This window comes from Solanum pennellii, chromosome 1 (genome assembly GCF_001406875.1).
Source record: "Solanum pennellii chromosome 1, SPENNV200".
Classification (NCBI taxonomy): Eukaryota; Viridiplantae; Streptophyta; class Magnoliopsida; order Solanales; family Solanaceae; genus Solanum; species Solanum pennellii.
This window is the reverse complement of record NC_028637.1, coordinates 93,619,443-93,640,197: the sequence shown is the minus strand read 5'-3', so window position 1 is coordinate 93,640,197 and position 20,755 is coordinate 93,619,443. Positions and strand designations below refer to the sequence as shown.

At 35.9% G+C, this 20,755-nt stretch overlaps 1 protein-coding gene across 1 annotated transcript; it reads right to left on the bottom strand.

Moving 5' to 3' along the window:
- Nucleotides 1-9: 9 nt before the first annotated feature.
- LOC107007248 (transcription factor IIIB 60 kDa subunit) lies at nucleotides 10-18,665 on the bottom strand. The gene is made up of 19 exons (XM_015205783.2): nucleotides 18,607-18,665; nucleotides 18,382-18,463; nucleotides 17,758-17,833; nucleotides 16,867-16,952; nucleotides 16,714-16,790; nucleotides 15,907-15,963; nucleotides 14,947-15,059; nucleotides 11,774-11,853; nucleotides 11,253-11,339; nucleotides 10,636-10,716; nucleotides 9,252-9,419; nucleotides 9,006-9,170; nucleotides 7,716-7,779; nucleotides 7,478-7,590; nucleotides 7,033-7,113; nucleotides 6,451-6,579; nucleotides 5,379-5,468; nucleotides 1,139-1,192; nucleotides 10-442 (listed from the first exon to the last, which is right to left on the bottom strand). The coding sequence occupies exons 1-19, from the start codon at nucleotides 18,663-18,665 to the stop codon at nucleotides 257-259; spliced, it is 1,848 nt and encodes a 615-aa protein (XP_015061269.1). The 3' UTR covers nucleotides 10-256.
- Between the last annotated feature and the right edge of the window lie 2,090 nt (nucleotides 18,666-20,755).

Genomic DNA, 20,755 nt, shown 5'->3' with positions numbered 1-20,755 from the left:
ACAATCTTGTCAAGACAAAACAGATTACCAGATTCAACTTCAAATCATGCAAATGTCTATTCTAAAGAAAGAACTGAATTCTCTCAGAAGTAAAGCTGATACACTTTTTAACATTCCAGCAATGGGAAGTGTTCCAGCAAATAAATTAATCAATGATAATTAAAAAGAAAATAACTTTCAGATGCAGTTAGCCACCTCAACAGTTCCTAATACACATCTTGTGTCCTCTGTTTCTTAAGGGGGAAGGCAGATTAATTCAATAATCATCCAAATCATAGTCTTGATCATAGCCATATCCTCCAACATCCTCACCGTAATGGAAATCCTCGCCAAACGTGTCCTCATAATTCTCATCTACTTCTGGATCAATTTTGTCGCTCTTTACCCCATAATCATCTGTTGAATCGTATGCAGTTCGAGCTTTCTTTGGGTTCTCAGGTGCCTGCATAAATAAAATGACCATGAATTAAACACATATACGGGAGATGAGTTATGACAGCAATAGGCCATATAATTTGTGTAATTTGTCCTTTAGATGAATACATGTAACTATAAATTTTCAGGGTGCTACAGAAGTTCTTCTATGACTTGTGATTTCAAGGTTTCTTATCTCTCTTCCTAATTTTGAGTGTGTTTGGTTGTCAGATCTTTTCATATTTAGTCACAAGAAAATCTGGAACACAATTATTGATAAACCATACATTTCTCCTTTTCAAGAAACTGTAACTCAGTTCCCTTTACAGAGGAAAGGGCGCGTTATCCCTTGGGATACAAAACTAACACTTGTAATAGTAGAGTTTCTAACATGCAGTTCCCAGTAATTACAAATTGAACAAGCAATATAACTGGAAAAATGGAGAATTCTACAATACTTTGATGCAGCATAACCAAGTTTTCATTATTTAAGTACTTCCCAGCTTCTTAAATATCCAAATATTATGCATAATGATGTCTCAGACACCAGCCATCCACCCCCAACACCCAAGATTCTGTATACCTAATAAGGTCAAAACTGAAGATTTTTTTTAAAAAAAGAAAACAATACTCCGCCAAAGGAATTGACATCCAAGCAATATTGAAAGTAACAGCAGAAGGTATAAAGGAATTCTCAAAGAATTTTTGGAGTAGGAGCACATACAGAATCATCAAAAAGCTTCTCTAGCACATCGTAGTTGATCTTATTGCTCAGTCTCTGCATCACATGATATAAAGCAGCGTAAGTGGAAAACAACAGAACCGATAAATCTTATAAATATTGTTTCACGCAAACAGGAAGACGTGCCACACAATAAAAACATAAGACAGAGGCCAAAAAATGATTGTGCGCAATGGGAAGAAACTAGAACTTTTTTGTGAACTTCGTAGTTACGTATTCATATATAGATAAATGGACTTGCAAGCTCATTTTCAATCCTTAAACCCTATCAAACTCAGGCCAAAAGCAACAGAAATGTTGAAATTGAGAAAAACAAACACTTAACAAGGAAAAACTGAAACATTCTGCAAGGCTGCAGCTAAGTCTAGCAAAATGATGCATAACAACTGACCGATCCATGTGAGAGGCATGGGTCATGTGCACTCATGCTCCTCTCTCTAGAGTTATGACCATGCATAACAATGTTATATTTCTTCAGAAGTATTTACCAAAGCTCGAAGATTCATATGATGCAATTGTTACAGGGTGCACCTCTATAGGTAGTCGGGTGTTCCAATCCCATGTTTGTCTTGTTTTTTCATTTCTTATTTACAATGGGGCCCACCAATGGGAAATGGGTATGGTTGGTGGCCCTTTTTCGTTTTAATGAAGTACTTTTTCTTTCTTCTTTATTTATTTTATACCCATTCTCCTTTCATAGTAGAAATTTATATAATTAAATAAATCAGAAGTCTCTATTAAAACTAGTAGTGGAGGATATTATAGCACAATCAAATTGATTTCGTGACTAGCTACCAACATTTTCTACGGGAGTATGTGTGTGTGTGGGCGAGTGCGTGTAAAAACTTACTAATGTTTAGAACAAAAATTTTGGATCTATAATTGAAGTAGTGAATTGGGTTCAATGGTAAGAACCCAAAAATTAAACAAGTTGAAGCTAAATCCTATATTCACTTCCTCGTAATCGTAATAGTTCACTCGTCTTCTTAAAATTCTGGAAAAGCCCTAGTACCTAACAATAAGAAGTCACGACCAAAGGACTGCGATGGGATGGATCAGATCCCTCTACCCTTAATAAGAATTTGCTATTTCTTTTTTTGATCAAGCAAAAGGTTTCAATTATAATAACAAGGCCTACTTGGCCATATACAAGTGCTATACCAAAAGAGGAGAAACCTACATAATATGGTTCTCCCCAAAAGAGAAAAACACCCCATCCTCTATACAAACAGGAACAACATGGGTGAATCAAAAAGAAAATAAGGGATCGGAGACTACTCGTCAATTGAACAAAGCTCATCAACACCCCTTCAAAAGCTCTCCTATTTCTCTTTCCAAACGACCCACATTAAAGCAAGAGTGCTAACATTCCAAGCCTTGTGCCTTCTTCTCCTAGCTCCACTCTTCCAGCTGAAACTCAACTCCTTTACGGATCTTGGCATTACTCAAGAAACTCCAAACCATCTAAGGATATTATTGCATAAGCTTGTAGCTAATTTGCAACGTACTAAAATATGGTCACATCGAAATCTGCTCTGAACATTTCGCGAAGCATGATGATGTTCAGGCGAACCCAAGCAGAGTTAACTCTCTCTTGCTCAGTTGTTGCATTTTCTGTCTCTGTTGCAATGGGAATTGCTTCTTCTATCTCCCATGTCTCCCTACCAGTGATCGAGTTATCAATACTGTACTGTCAGTCTTCAATTGTGTCTATCCCCCTCTCGTTCACCCCTAAAATAAAAGCCACTGACTCCTTTGCTTAGTTGTCGGAGTTATCTTCTCTCAGTACAACTTCCATAGCAAATTCCTTTGCAGATGGAATCTCTTTCACTTCTGTCCCTGGGAATTTCTCCTCTGAATTCTTTAATCTCAGAGACATATTCAATAGACAATGTCTAGCAAGATTGCTGACACTCTATCAAGTTGGGAGGAAGCAAGAATTGGGGCAAAGAAAAGAAGTTATTGGTGGACCATTTGGAGAGAAAGGAATGCTAGAAGCTTCGAGGATAGAAGCAGATCCCTAGTTCCCTACAAATGTTCAAAAAGGATTATATTCTGTTATTATGCTTTTGGTGTACAAAGAGTTCCGCTATAGATGCAGAAGTAATCCTAGAAGTATTAGAATCATGCTAGGCTTGCTGTTTCAGTTCCTAGATTTTACTTATTTGTGAAGGGGTTTTCAGTACCACCTAAGTACTGGTTTATAATACAAATCATTACCTGCTCAAAAAAAAAATTATGGTCACATCCTCACCCACCTCCGTACAAAGAAAACAACTCAAGAAGATAACCTTTCGTCTCCTAAGATTCTCCACTGTCATAATCACCCCTCTAGTAGCTAACGACGCCAAGAAGGCACACCTTCCTTGGCACGAGGCATCTTAGGATCCAAACTGAGATACGTGGAAAACTAAACCTCCGGCCTAAGCAGAAGCTTTTCATAGGACTTAACTGAGAAAAGATTGTTATTTCCTAACTCTCAACTCAAAGCATCAGGTCTGTCAACTGGCTCACACTGCTTTTGAAGTAAAACTAGCAAAATCTTTGAAACTTGGTGACCTCCCAATCCTGAAAATTCCTCCTAAACCTTACATCCCAAAAAGTCTCATCCCCTTGTTTCCCTCTCTCTAACTTGATGAACAGACAACTCCCACCAAGAGACTTTGTACAATATTGGGAATTCATCCTTGAGCACCAAACCTGCACACCACTTTTTCCCCCAAAAGCTAACTCTACTCCCGTCCCCAACCTTAAAAGTAATGGTACCATTAAAATCATCTCACCCCTTCATTATATTCCTCCACACAACACACCTGAAAGGACAGTGATCACATTTGTTCGCCATCCCCCTTCCATTTCACCATATTTATCTGCAATCACTCATCCTCATAAAGTTTCTCCCTCCACCCAAAATTTCCACAACCATTTACCCAAAAGTGGTTCTTAACCCCAATTCTACCCGATCGTTAAGGAGATGTCACAGTGTTCAATCAAACTAATTGGAACTTCTTTGCCCCATCCACCACATCCCATAGGAAAAGAAACATTTCCAACTTACCTATCACAGTGGTAGGTGCACTGAACAAGGACATGCAATATGTAGGGATACTCAATAAAGTGCTCTTTATAAGAACTTCCTTGCCTTCTTTGGATAAGTAGCTTTTTCTGCTAACCTCTTCTCTACCCTCTGAACGACCGGATTCCAAATACCAAGATCCTAATTCGATGCGTCTATTCACACTCATTTTGTCCAACACCAAATATTTAGAGAGGGCTTCTCGCTAGCATGTTATGTCTTTTATCATGGTATGGATTTTCATTAAATTTACTCGGATAAATTATAAAGGAAAAAGAAGCAACTCGAAACTGCATTACATACTAATAAATAAAGGATTCCAAGAAACATTTTGATATTTTGTGGATCAAATAAACAAAATATCTTTCTCAAAAACTACAGAACTCCAAATCTCTCTCACTTATCCTAGTGCATATAACCATATTGTAGAGGCTAAACATGGAGCAACAAAGACAAACTTCCAGAAGATATTAGAAATTACGGTTTCAGATAACAACGAAGATACATAATCTACAGATTAGTAAGGAATAATATAGTCAAATACCATATGGACATCCACTTTATAAAATATGTACACGGTGTATAGATAATGTATACTTTATACTGCATATACATATACTATACATATAAACACATACCTATACACTACATATACAACCAAAGTGTATCTATAGTGTATATCTCGGCCATGCTAGTGATGGCCGAAGTGTACATTTGAGCAGAGGCAGAAGCGAACCCAGGATCTGAAAACTCCGAGTTCACTAATATTAAACTAAAAAAAGAGGTAGTATCTGGGATAGAACCCAGTTGACGTGGGTAGATGTATTCGGGTGTACCAGCAGTCCAAAGCACCCTTTTATGCTATCCAAGGGGGCACCATTAATTATATTTAGTTTCTACCAGTTTCTCAAGATAGATATACATAAATATACATGATTTTTTCCGAAGTTAATGGGTGCACTTGCACCCCCAAATACACATGTGGGTTCAGCTCTGCATTTGTGCAAGTTCCCCAATTAGTAATTCATTAAGTACTATAGCTTTTGGATACTGAACATAAGGAAACAGTAAGAAGCTTCCAGAACACAGAGATCCCTGAAAATAAGATGCTAAAGATTGTACATTTCTCTCCTCTATCATACTCACCTTTTTAGCTAACATTTGCTTTGTTGCTTCGGCAGCGGTTTGAGCAGGGCCGGTATTTTTCAATTCTGCAGCCCTCTTCTGTTGTTTTTCCTGCAGATGATATCATAAAGCAGAGTGTAAGCTTATTCCACAAGGCTTCTAGAGCAAGAACTGTGTATAAGAAATATCACATGCGCACACTTTTTCTTTTTGGTGATAGGCCGCATTCATGTCTATTCTTGTGGCAAATTAACTTAAGAGAGAACATGTGTAGCCAGTTGGTGTTGTGAGTTCAAGAAAGGTGGACGGGGAACACAAAAAATCCACCTATTTTTATCTCAAAAAAACATATCCCACTTACTTTTCACCAGCTTGTGGAGTTTTATTTACTCATCCTTCAACATAGAATTGGTATTTAATTCATTTTAGTTGAAGAGGCCTAACGAGTTGAAAGAGGAGCGCTATTGGGAAGAGAAGAAGAGAGGAATAGATGATTAATTGAAGGAATTGAGACTAGGAGTTCTTTGGTATATTTTGATACTTTTAAGTGTATAGAAAATGTTAAGAGACGGCTGGGTGGGAATTTTGGAAGTCTAGTCGTGCAGATGAAAATGTAAGTTTTTGGTACCATCTTAGGGCAATAGACAATTTAGTTTATCAAGAAGATAAGATATATCACAACCACAGACCAATCTTGCCATTCCTTTTTGTTATATTATAAAAATGTTGGATAAGTGACGAGATCAAAACAGACAAAATTGGCAATTAACATTTATAAACTTACTAAGAAACTAATAGCCCCCTATTCCTCCCCGTGTAGCGAAAACAATCTCAAAATTTGACCATTAAAAAAACTGTGTTTGTCTCACTTTTGGATCATTGTATCCAAGCCCTGAGTTATTTAAATCACAAGAGAAAATACAAGTCATTTTCCAATATTTGCTGAGTTTGAATATGTTAACAACCATCAAATTCTCAACTACCGGCGACATCAACAAATTTCCCTTCTTTATAGTTTCTTAGTTCCTCAACTTGAAACTTTAAGCATCAATTTTCACCAGGTAACAAACTCAATATAAGTTCAGAGTATTACCTTTTTTGACTTTGCAACAGAAGCAGCAGTAGCAGCAGCAAACTTTTGTACATCCTCCGGACAGTTAGCTAAAATGAACTCATGTTGCTTCTTGGCTTCTAATACAGCCGCTTCCTTGGCTGCTTGTTCCTACAAAATATTAATCAGCAAGGTCAGTTAGAAGAAGGAAGAGGCAGTAAAAAAGTGAGTGCAGACTACCGTTTTTTCTTTCTTTAATGAAGTTAGTGCAGGCTACTGTTTTTTCTTTCTTTAATGAAGTTAGTGCAGACTACTATTATGTGATGAGCAAAATCATCCTGAAGATGGACAAACGGGAGCAAAAGTTAGAAAAGGACTCATCGCTTAGCCACTGTCAACTTAGTAGAACATACAAAGCATCATCAGAATCCTTAACTAAGAAAATCAATCTATCCTAAATTCATGACAAGATTCCCATTATAACTGATAATTGTAATCTCAAGAATCAGAGACGTTCATTAAAGAACTTCTTTTGTACTAATAAATCCTAAAACCACTATAGGACTTTGCGATCAACAAATCGACTTCACATGGTGATTCATAAAAATAAATAAAATAATTCACCTCAAGATATTCTCGATTCATTGTTTCCCAAATGATCTTCTTGTATTTCTTTTCCTGCTCATTGTGAAGATAACTGTCAACCTGACAACAATGCAGGTATAGGGTAACAGCCATGACAAGTTAGTGAACCAGAAAATACATACCCATAAATGTAGAACTAATACCATTATAAAAGTCTTCAATGAACAGTTAATTTCCAGTATCTGTTACATGTTACATCCCTAACTATCGATGATGTTTCCTAAGCAAAGGAAGAAAGCAGGGTCGGGTACTGGTAGTATCATACTATGATTTGCCAAGTATCACATGATGAAGAGCGGGATGAAATCAGAAAAAATCACAGCTTTTGCATCTAGACTGACAGATAATTTAAGAAAACATGCAAGGAACATGAGCAGTAGTATTATCCCTACTAGATTTTACAAACATAAAAGAAGTAGCACACCTCTACATCATCGATATCGGAAAAGTTTCCTGATTCATCATGATCAATACCATCCATGTCATGTAATGTATCAGGAGTCGCAATATGATCAGTTTTAACCACAGAGAATGCTCCTGTAATTGAGAGAAAAAAGACTTATTTTTCTTCTTTTGTTGGAAAATGTAGAAAAGTGACTTAATCCTCTAATCCAGGACTAAGTTTCTCCAACATTCTAGCTACTGGAGAAAATATTACTTACCTACTTGCTCAGATCCTGATATATGCACATTTTTCACACTCTGGGTGTTCCCTTCCTTTTCAGGCTGATCATCAACCAAAAGAAAAAAAAAACATATAAATGATGGAGGCACTATTCAGAAAGCAAGCAAAACCCGGCATTTTTCCAGTAAACACCTAAACTCAAGAACTTGGTATTACTTGCAGTATGGAGTTGCCTAAGGAAATACTTCAAAAGAAATCACAGGAAATGCTGGATATTTCCTTAACATACCATCTAAAGCTAAGAATTAGTATCAGTGGAATTAACTACCAGATCAAAATACAAACAGTCAAAAGGGGAAGTCTGCATTACAAAGATTAATCTCACAGAAGAATAATCCATATTGGCTATGCAGAATAATTGATTTGCTCAACCAGAGAGGTAGAGGTAAGTAAATATGAAGACTCTTTTCCAGAAGACATTCCCCATTTCTGTAACTAGTACACACTTTTTACTAGCTACGATTATATTAAAGCATAATATGACAAATAACAGACTGGAACAAGCATACCAAGATATAGGCCTCTTTTGGATTTCTGCAGTTCAACTTGCATTGACTAAGGGAATTTTGAATTTCAATCTCATATTTCCAGACAGGAAACAACTTAGCTCATCATTAACTGATTTTTGTTTATTTTTCACAAATTCTGCCTGTGGAACTGAAAGGATACATGTGCCAAAGATAAGTCTAGTCCACAGATTTCTTACATTACACCAATGAAATGCATTTAGAACCCAAAGATTTCTCGGAACTCTACATCCTTTTTTGAATTCATGAATCTGCATCTCAACATAGTTTGGATTCTATACTTAGGTAGCTAGATGTTTAGAACTTAGAAATTCATTAAGTTCTTAATATCTTCAGAATCCAGAAACAAAGGGAAGAGTTATGAGTCTACTGAAAGGATCTTTTGCCAAAGCACAAACATCCACATTACTTAGTAGTTAAGAGGTAGCTCTTGCAGATTTTCAACAATCATACAGTTCACCCATTTGCAGGTTGTGCTTTTAGGTTCCTTTTGCAAGCTCATAATTTGGAATTCAATCCCAAGAAAACCTAGCATCTAAGAAGAAATCCTCTTCTTCCTACCCCTACTCTATTTTATTTTTAGATGTCTATTCTTTTCTTTCAAATCTATCCTTCCATCTTGAAATTTTCAGAACTTGAGCTGTGTCTTTTCCAGATGTCAAAAGCTTATGAAAGCATAAATTCTACTTCCTGACTACAAGGTAATAATGCTTTGGATAAGTAACAGCTCTCAGGAGTACCTCCAAATACTCGCCGACATTGTTCTCCATCTGACTGGACATGGGAAAACTTGGATCCTCCGCAATTTCTTCAGCATCTTGTTTTGCCATCAATCTTTCCCTCTCAGCACGTTGGAAGGATGGAGGTTCAGATCCTCCATCAAGCCCACCTGAAAGTTTTACAAACTGCAAACACATTCATAAGTATTATATATATGACTTCGCAATACTACTAAAAACTTGAAAGGACCGGTAATAAGTAATTACATCAGTATAACAACTTTCACAAAGGCCATGGGCAAAAGGCAGCTTCACAGTTTTCTTGTGTTCACACAGCACTTCTGTGATCCCGGATCCTTTTGACCCCGGATAAAGTTGCATGGCCAGCGTCTCTTCTTTCTCAAGCTCCTCAGCTCTTGTATTGAACTCATCAATCTAGTTGCAAGTAATTCAAGAATTAGTATGAAACTTGGAAAGGAATTTTTTGGCTTACACGCTATGACAACTGAATCAAATTGCATCAAACTCCAACTATAATGTGCTAAGGAAAAGGGAGGAAGTTAAAACTTTTAAATACACAGGAAAATTTGTTTTAACTGTCAACAATAATAAATATGTCATCAGACACGTCAGGCTCATAAAAAATAGCACATCATTGGTGATGATTTCCCATGGACAAGAGCAACAAAATGACTTGAAGGCTGACGCGCACAGCCCACAGGCGAGTTCTTTTAAGATCCCACCAGCAGAACTCTAAGAAAAGGCAGGAAAAAAAGAAGCAAGAGGTCGAAGACGGATGGAATTAAAATCTTCTCCAGAGTGCAGGCATTGGGTGGCTTCATGACATATCAAATCTGATGACAGTAACACACTAGATACATCTTTTATTTGCTCCTTTTTTTTGGCCTTTTGCAAGTAATTAATTGAAGACTTCAGTTGATTTAAAGATCTATTGGACCCAGTATTGTTTAACAATAAAGATATATGTGAACTAAATTATTAACGAATGACATATATGATTAATCTTGAATACTTTAAAACATATATAAATCTTCCGTAAACAATACATATATGTACACACATTCCGTTTTATCCTTATAATTCAAATAATCTTATTTCAATAAACTTGTGTGAAAAAATTAATAGACGCCCTTTTACTTTATTTAAGTGTTTTAATGAAGAGCGTTAAGAAGCATAAATATTTATAAATAAGAGGCAAAATTGTAACTCTCACTGAATGACATGAACACGCTTTTATCTATGTAATTGATGTAACTGCAGTACAGAAGTTTTACAATATAGGTTCCAGCTTTGGTAACAATTACATTTTACACCTTACCCTGACCCCTGTCAACTTTATGATAAGAACCCAAACCCCATAATGTTTGTTCTTCCTTTAATTCCTACCTTCCTTTGTATATTTTCAGTATTCACAATGGAATCATACTCGGAGGAAAAAAACAAAATTTGAGCATTACAGGAGCACACACCTATTACTAGATTGCTTTTAGGATCCTACCTTAATAGCTGTCCCCCTCCCACTAAAGTTGAAGGACCTACACACATGACTAAATAAATGCACATGAAGCTTTTCAAACTTGAAAATTGAAGTTCCAGCAGTACTGATCCTACCAGCCTTGATGCTACATACCGTTAAGCTCCCAGATTCTGTGTTCTCAAATTCAATCAAACGCTTTGTCAGTGTTGCTTCGCAAATGTGCACCACTTTGATCTGTTGATTAGAAGGAAAAAGGAAATATCACGCTCCTTTGTTATGTCACCCTAAATAAATGTGAACTAGTGCCAGTGTTTGTGCTACATAGGCTAGAACATAAAATAAGCCAAGAGAGTAGAACATGAACAGTTGTTAAGTTCGATGAGGAAAAAAGTCTGAACTTCGTGATATTAAGAACAAGTAGTCCTTTATTTTTTTTTTCCAACTAGTTCTTGAAAACTAGCTAAAGCAATAAGAGTTTCTCAAAGCCGAACAAAACTTAAAACGTGAAGTCTGTCTGTGAAGAGACTGTTTGGATTGGCTTATTTTAGGTGCTTTTAAGCTAAAATAGCTTTTAAGCATTTTTGTAGTGTTTGGATAAAATTAAAAAGTGCTTTCAAGAACTTGTTTTTAAGTGAAAACAACAAAAATAAGCCAAAAGCCATAAATTACATATCTTAACTTATAGTTTTTGGCTTATAAGTCAATCCAAAGAGGATCAAAGAATCTGAATGCTGACAATCAAAATAAAGGAACCTACAAGGGCCACTTACAATTTCTGATTTAGAACAACTCAGTCCATGTGAAAGAGAAGCAATGTATAGTGCAGCTCCACATAATCCACTTGGCTTTCTCCCTGTCTGTGGACAATTTGTGGATTAGTGCAAAAAAGCAAGTAATTTGTATCTATGTTAAGTAAATGGACCTTGGGTCTAAGTCAATCCCAAAAGCTAGCTGATGAGCTTAGGATTGTCCAAGATCCTATAAGGAGACAACAAGTCATTCTCTCGACCAATGTCGGACATCAACATGTACCCCCCTCCCGACCCACCCAGGTCTAGGCCTAGTTAACTGGAGTGTGGATAACACAACTTGGGGGCATAATATATGGTAAACCAAGATAGAGATATGTTTGTCCTTGCAATGAGAATCTCCCAAGGCCATACACCGAGACAACAACCCATTCTCTCAATCAAATATGGATTTTATTTTGGTTTGAGTTATCAAAAAAACAATGTAATTCTAAAGAAATAATCCAGTAACACAAAATTATATACAGAAAATGATATATAACCTGCATCCAATCTCGCTTCATGCTAGCCAAAATGTGAAGAGCAGATCTAGAAATGTTTGGCTTCCTTCCCCCAAATAAACCTACATTATAAATTGATAGTCTTCACTTGAGAACTCCAGCAAGCTAACAACAACGACATACCTAGTGATATCCCACAAGTGAGATCTAGGAGGGTGGAGTATATGCAGACCTTACCTCTACCTCGTGGAGGTAGAGAGGCTATTGCCAAAGGAACCTCGGCTCAAGTACAGCAAATCAAAGTATGTATGCAAAGGAAAAACGACAGAAGGAAACATAACAACTAATTAAAGGAAACAACACCAAAATAGCGTGATAAACTAAATACAATAAACAAACAAATGGTGTTGGAAATCAAAAGCAATACATAAGGATAAAAGTATAACAGACAACACTTCACCACCTACTAACCTTCTACCCTAATCCGCAACCTCCACACCCTCCTATCAAATTATCCTGGGTAAGTTGAAGTTGCATCATGTCCTAATTAATCACCTGACCCCAACACTTTTTTGACCTACCTCTACCCACTATATCCAACCTCTCGCACCTCCTCATGGGGGCATATGTGCACCTCTTCAAATACCCAAACCATCTCAGTCTAGCTTCCCTCATCTTTTCCACCACTGAGGACACTCCCTCCTTGTCCCACAGTTGAGAAGTCACCCTATAGTACAAAAAAAAGATGACTATTTGTTTCTGCATATTAACCACATAGAAGGCAGATAGAGCTAGGTGTATCCCCCTTCTTTGCAACCTGTCTTCTGTCAAGCAAGCCATTTTAACCACTAACCATACAAAGCAGGCCAATCGTAAGGTATATTTGCCTTCCACCGCTGTCTCCTGGGCCATTGTGTCTGTGTATTGTTTTTGTTGTTCCTCAAAAGGTATGCTGGCCTTACTGAAAAAACTCATGTTCTGTCTCCCACCCAACATAGTTCTCCTGATCCGTTGACACTCTATTGAAGTGATTTGAGATTGTTAAAGTAGGCAGTGAATCTTCCAAATCCAAGCCATTCAAATGTCTTCTGAAAGAGAGGTTACATCCTTGGTTATTCCATACCTCACTTACTTTTGCCCTAGCTGATAATTTTGTGTATACACAATCTAGATACAGTTACTTTAAGGGGCCATTGCCCAGCCAATTGTCTTCCTAAAATAGATTGACTGGATATTTTTTGCATGTAAAGCGATGAGATTTCCATCCTGGTAAATATTTCTTCTCTGGAGGGATTCATTTCTTCAGAGAGAGGCCTGAGGCAAGATGATCCGTTATCACCTTCCCTTCTCTTCATTGCAGTGGAAGGACAGACTTAGGTGCTAAAGAAAAAGGTTGGCTGAAAGGATTTAAAGGCTCTAGGGAGGGAGACAGTACAGAGATCACTCATCTTCTCTATGCAAATTATTCACTGGTTCTTTTGCGACACTTAAGCATACCAACTAAAATATCTATGGCTTATTATATTCTTGAAGCAGTTTCTAGGATTCATGTTAATTGGGGAAAGAGTATGTAATTCCTATGCTGTCAATGTCCAGGTCCTAGCAGCTATTCTGGGACGTGAGGTGGGTCCAGTACCAACTATTTATCTGGGGTATGTCGATGAATTTCAAATTTGGAATAGTGTACTTAAAAGGTGTGAAAAGTGGTTAGCAATCTGGAAGAGTGAGACATAGTCCATGAAAGCTTATACATACCTTTTGATTCCTAACTAACTCCGTCATATATAAAGCATGAATACCTGCTTAATCTCGAATGAATTGTGTCGGCTATGTGAATTGTTTCTATTTATTTTATTCTATTTGGGATACACTCATATAAATACTAAATAATTTGCTCTTTAAAGGAAAATAAGATGTTTATGGACTTCCCATTTATCCGTACATTGACGTACAAATCCCTAGCAAACTGAAAGGAAAGGACTTTTGACAAAAAACAGACGGAAGTGTAACAGCAATGATTAAGACTTGGTCCCAATTTGTTAGTATAGTCTATATAGATCCTTTACCATTGCAGTCTCTTCACAGTTCTATCCACATTGGTCTGATAGATCATAAGTCTTCTAGAAAATTTGCTCATCATGATTTTAAGTCTACTTTTTCCCCTTTTAGTACCCTCAATCTCATAATCTCGCATTTGTGAACCAGTGCATATAGAGGTCTGTGTAAGATATAGCAAAACCTCTCAATAAACATTCTCCTCTGTGTGCTGCTTGCACCTCTATCAATGTGATCATATCTAATTTTGTCCAATCATGTTTAACATAACATCCATCACAACATCTATATTTGACCACACTCATCTTATGGATATGTCTATTCTATAATGTACTAATCTCAAACTAACAGTTGAGCATATTACTATTTACTCTGACCAAATCTGACATAAAAGCCATTAATGTTCCTTACAGACCATACCAATTATGAAAACCCACACATGTAAGAAACCTAGAAATGAATACCTGAGTGGTTCTAATCTTTATTAGTACAGATTTGATTTGAGCCCTCCAAAGAGTAGCCACTAATTTTGATTTGAACTAATGATGCTAAATCTGCCAAGACCACCACACAAAAAGGCAAAAGCTCTAGTCAACAAAGGAGCTAACGCTAAATGAGTAATCTAACCAAAAAGCAGGTTTACCAGACTGACATAAATAGAACCAGTTTGACCACCAAAACATTAACCTGTCTGTTTTTATGAGCCTCAACTGCTTTAAACTGCATTTCCAGCCCCCATGTATCAACTAGCGGTGTGTTTTCCAAAACACCGCACCTCAGGGCTCAGTGTACCACTTTAGAACCTTAGTGCCAATCTAAAACCTTTTTGCTCTTCTATCTAAAAAAGAGATAAAAAGATGCTACATCTTTGGCCCATGGATGAGGCAAAGAAAAAGATGCAACCAAGATCCATTTATGAGCATCCACAGAGAATTAACTGCCAGAACAATGGCAACAAATACCCTGCTTGCAGAATAAAATCCTTACGACACAAGATCCATAAACTTCTCATCATGAAAATCCAAAAACGTAATCAAGAAACCAAAGGATAAATCAAAAATATATATACACCCTGCCACAAAGTTGATACCTGTGACAAGGTGATCAAGAAAGAAGAAAAAAGAAACATTAAAGTTAACCAGCAAATCATAAATACTTACGATCAGTGAATCGATGAATGAACAGGCTAGGATCCACAGGTTTTTGAACAATTGGGTGGTCTTCAAGGTGTAGGATCTTGCAAAGCTGTAAGAATACAGCTCCTAATATGTACCTGCATTTAGTAAGAGAACAGGTTTCAATTATGATAATAAAGATAGTGATTGGGTAAATGTTTTTCCAACTGTCCAACTTTAGGTATAACCCTTCATGAATGACCTAAAAACAATAGGACTTGCTTAGAATAGAATATTGTTCTAGATTAGTAAAAAGTCTATGTACTAAGAAACCTCGATAATTAACAATATGTTAAGTTATTAATATGCAAACGGTCACCTAGATTCTTCCGATAAGGAAAGGAAACTTGTCAAAGTAGAGAGTTAAGAGGTACTGCAGCAGAGGAGAAACTGCCCTCAAATTCAAAAGCCAATCAGTCACGCTGAGGATTATTCAAGAGAACATTTGGAAGGGTAGTTCTTTTGAGGAAAATATTTGGAAGGGTTGTTTTTTGATGAAGAAATTTGAAAAGGTTGTTTTTAGATGAAGATATTGGGAAGGGTTATAAAGCATATACCCTATTCATGCAGATTATTGGAAGGGTTGTAAATCATATACCCTTTTCATGAAGATTTTTGGAGGGATCGTAAAGCATATAATCCAGCAACTTACTCAAAAGCCAATTCCTTTTCTGTCTTAAATTTCCTTCCCGCTAAAAAAGAAGAATTTTTTTAACTTTCACAAATCCAACACTAAGTACAACTTCACATAACCGCACAAGATTCACACATGAGATCTAGTTCACAATATAACTACAAGAAGGAGCTAAGGGGTAAATACTAAACAGAATATCATAATACTAAATAGGATGACAAAAGTTCTTGTCCTAAAGGGAAACCATTAAGTTCTTGCCCGAGATTACTGATCCAAAGTGTTACATCAAAACAAAGATGAAGCTTACGTACACATTTATCCTCAAGTACTCGGAAAAGTCAATGAGTAGGAATGGCTTTTTGTTCTCCCTGCAAGAAAAATAAACATAAAGAAACCCCAGTTGGTAACTAGTAAAGTAGCTTGAACCAAGGAGATACATTAGAATATTTAATCAAAACGATAACTTTCCTTGTTACTCTTTCTACTTATGTACTAAAGAAAACTGTGTTGGTTTGGTATCCTCCATGCTGCAGAATACAGTCGATAGATTCATCCACAATTAACCAGGTAAAGTTTATATTGTTCAAGTTTTTTCACTTAGCCACCATATTAATTAGTTCCACTATCAGCACAGAATTCAGGTCAACATTTAAAGCATGTTTTTTCTTGAATACTTACACTCAATGAATAATCGTAGGAAGACAACATATAACTAACAAGTAGAGGGATCAAACCTACACGTTTTAAATTAATTGAGGGTCAAATATGCTTAGTCATATATCACAAGGACCAAAACCAGAACTTGTCAATATTTGAAGGACCAAAAGAGCAAATTTCCCTAAAATCAAATAACTGATTATACTTATAGAACTGCTAAAACCACTCACTCTAAAATCAAACCACTATAACCGAAATATGGGATTCTCATATGCAGGTGGGTTGTTCCTGTGTTTTACAAAATCAATGTTCTCTTTTTGTTTCAACCACTGATGCACGGACGACATGATTCACGTCAACCTGCCTACATGTCAAGCTTCATTACAAGTTATCCACTTCTTTTTTCCCTTAGGGAACAAATCATATTTTGAAAAAGAATATCATAAAACACAATCTCTCACCTACATGCAATGTAAAGACAAGCAGCTTGAACTTGCTCTTTCCTACGCCCCCTTGTGAAACTCTTTTCAACTGCTATCTGAAAGGAACAGATTCAGAAATAGAATGATATATCCTACTTAGTAGAGGTATGATCCAAGCATAATGAACCATACCGTATAGAAGGACAAAGCTGGACGAGCTATTGAATCACCACCATCAATTCCTAGCCCATAAAGCATACCCTCTATACCCTCATATGCTGCAGGAAGGGGAAGACAAAAAAAAATGCATCAGCCAAAACTTCATACTTAAAAATCATACTGACACCATACTTGATCTTCTCTTTGGTGTCAATAGGATTTTTTATTTTTTAAAATTTCAAAAAAAAAATATCATATTGACACCAAAGAGAAGATTAATGTATTGTCAAGCCCAATATGTGCTACATAGCTTGTGCACGTCTAAGTGAAGTGTTATAACATCATATTAACCAGATTAATCAACAAAACGATAGGTCTAGTCAGTGTTTTGCTAAAATAGCTACATAAACTAGCACTCTAAGTGCAGTTCTGCACGTGGCCCATCAACAAAATCTCTTATCTTGACATATCAGGAGAGAGTTGTGACCAATCAACAAGATAACAACATTCATTGTTAAGCTATACAGTTAGTTAATTTTAACACAATCACAGTTCCTCAACTGGAAGACTTTCAAAAATAGTTCCACGTGAATGCCTATAATGACAATGAGCAGCACATCACCAATCTTACAGGAAACTAGAATTAAAGTCTCACATTAACACAAAAATTCTAACTAAACTATGAATGTGATGTTTATGATGTTAATAATACAGATCAAATCTGATGCAAAGGATATGCAACTGTACTCTAGAAAGTCATACAACTTTCATTGAAAATCAAGAACTAGATCAGCAAAAATTGTCTAATTTCCCTAATAGAATCAATCAATCATTCAGCAGAAAAGGAAAAATATTAGAAGTCATACAAATAGGTACAGTGAGCATAACGCATTGTGAGGAAACAACAATCAGCGATACATATACCTTCTTTTAGTGTTCTTTCACGTGAAACTGAATAATTACTTTGGATAGTGCTCACCCTGCTTCCTGACAATTGGCTCTATAAATGATTTAAGTTAGTCTTGATAGAATACAAATCGAAAAAACATAGTGTACAAATAACCATACATATAGCCTGTTCAACAATACTGCTTCGAAGAAATAGAACTATTGATAAAGGTAAGGAACTACCCATAAAATTTATCCAGTTTTATTCCGCAAAAGAACTTACCCAATTTTAACTTATCTTGATCGCAACCCATAAAAATCTGGGCGGGTCAACGGGTCCTTTGTTTTTGGGCTCAATTTGACACCCCTAGTTTTCACTCATTTCATAACATTCACAGACAACTACAGCCGCATACTAATAAAGAAGGCGGTTGTCAGCAGTCAGATGTTCCTCAGTCTTCCACGTAAAATGTCCTTTATTTTCTAAACAGTGCTCATATTGCACCTTGAAAACTCTATTTTAACAATTAATGACAATCTTTAAAAAAGATTAATCACTCCATCAAAACTATCTAGGATTGAATCTTAGGGAAGGAAAACAAACTGTCTAAAACATAGCAACCCATATGCATCAAGAAGAATAAGAAAGAAAGAACTAACCTGTCCAGAAGCATTCTTGACGAAAGTGGGCTCAATAGAAAAATTATCTTCTTCAAGTACTTTTCCACAGAAAGAACAACATCTATAATGTAATGGAATGAAGCATCTTAGAATAAAACATATATACATAAATGAAGCATCTTAGAATAAATAAACCATATACATAAAATAAAGTGAAGGAGAGGAGTATTATAATGAATAAGAATTCTAGGTGATGTAGCTTACATTTTACCCTCCACATCTTTAGTCGGCTTGTCCTGTGCACAATTAACACACCACACCATGCTCTAAGTAACCTGAACCAACTCAGACAATACACAATCTTGTGAAAATTTGTTGAAAAGTTGTCTTAAAGTTTCAAACTATAATTGTCAAGACCCAAATTAAGTCTGTGACCGGCTCTAAGGGGAAAGAATCCCAAATGCCAAAGCAAGCCTTAACATAAGTACAGAGGAAGGTTTTGGGCTGCTAGTCAGAGTTGTTTGCTGGGTTTCGCTGTTGGGGGTCCAAGCTTGCCTGAGAAGAGAAAGGTGAGGGATCTGGTGGGTCTAGTGGCGAAGGAAAGCAGAGGTTTAGGAACTGTCTGATTTATTTATTTTTCAGCGAGCTTGAGCGAGGAACGGGCTTTTTGGAGGTGTTACGATGAGTTTGGCCAGGAAAAAAGGAGAAAATGAATGAGGTTTTGGACTGCCGGAGCTTGATTTGGGTGGTGTTTCAGTGAGGTTTCGCCGGAGAAGATGGACAAAGGGGTTGGGTAGCGGCTGTTTTTGTGCCCAAAAAAAAAAAAAAGAGGAAAAGTTTTAAGGTTTTTCTATTTTGGAATTTTATTGAAAAATTATTAAATTGATTTTAATATGATATAACAGTACTTTTTTATTTTTTATCACAAAGAAATATTATTGGGTGAATGAATTCATGGACTCCTTCCTTAAATAATGAACGGAATCTTACACTATATTAATTTAAATTAATTGTCTAATTAAATTATTTAATATTTAATCATAAATAGACCCTCTTTTTCATCCAATTTTTCCTAATTGAACTTCTTCATTTGATTTTTTATGGAATATAAACATTCATACTTAAACAATCGTTGCAAAAATATCTTAATTTTTCCAATTTAAAAGTAAATATATCTAGTTATTTCTCCACTTCAACATAGGTAAAACTATAATAAAATTAACAAATTCCTTTTATTTGAAAAGCCAACAGATCTAGCAAACGATATTTCTCACTCTTCTCCTAAGTAATGTATATTTCATTTATGACATTTATAAATTCTAACAAAAATACCATCTGGAATTCAAACAATATTAAAAGAAAATCATTTTAAAAAAGTTTTGATAGATCAACAGAACTTACCGATGTGAAATCAAAGAAGATAAAAGGCAACAGTGAAGAAGATTGAAAGTGCGGCGTTTTTCTTGATGAAACCTAAAATTCGAGAAGTAATGTTTTTTTTTCAAACTATTGTTTTAGAAAAAATGAAGGTTACATCACTATAAATAGGTTTAAGTCATTCATGACCCCTTAAAGTTGTTCCCATAATACACTTAGACCCCTGAACTGGTACTTGTACCTACTGAACACCTCTACCTTTTCAAATTTGAATCATTTGAACATTTTTTGCCTATATAGCACATTGTTTGTAACTCACATCCTATATGTGCGTGAAAGATATTAAGTTTGAACAATTTTTTGTGGAAAAAAATTATTATTTTTTCTTGATCTTTTTTGGCATCTCTTCCTTCATCCATCACACCATCAGTTTGTTGTTATCGTCGTTGATGCTACACACCCTCTTTCTTCCTCTTATTTTCTACGGATACTTCAGTTCTTTTATCTCCATTGTTGTTAATTTTTTGTCCTTGTTGTCATTTATATTAGAATTGGTTGCACCAAATGCTTTAAGTTAGGAGTTTGTCTCTTTGCTGTTAATGTAGTAATTTGGTTTTAAATTGATGTCCGGTTGTTTGAATTTATTGGAGGATTTTTTCAATTTATTATTTGATTTGCTCAAATGTTTATTGAAGTTTTTTTATTTGTCCTAAATGTGTTATTTGTACTTTAAATTGATGATGTATATTGACATAATGTAAGAATGTTCTTCATCCAAAAAAGTTAATCGATTATGAAACACAAAAGAAATTTGAGATAACTCAGTTTTTTTCGTAAATGATAATCGGAACTCATTAATTTTCTGACGAGCTTTTTTTTCTTCATCTTTCTCTACCTAAAATGAGAAGAAGAAGAAGAAAGTTATCGTTGAAAAATAGGTTGATGGAAATGAAGATTTATCTTGTTGGAGTTGGGACCGTACAAGGAGAGGGAAATCGCCATGAACGGGGTGGTTTTATTGAGGAAAATCTGAGTT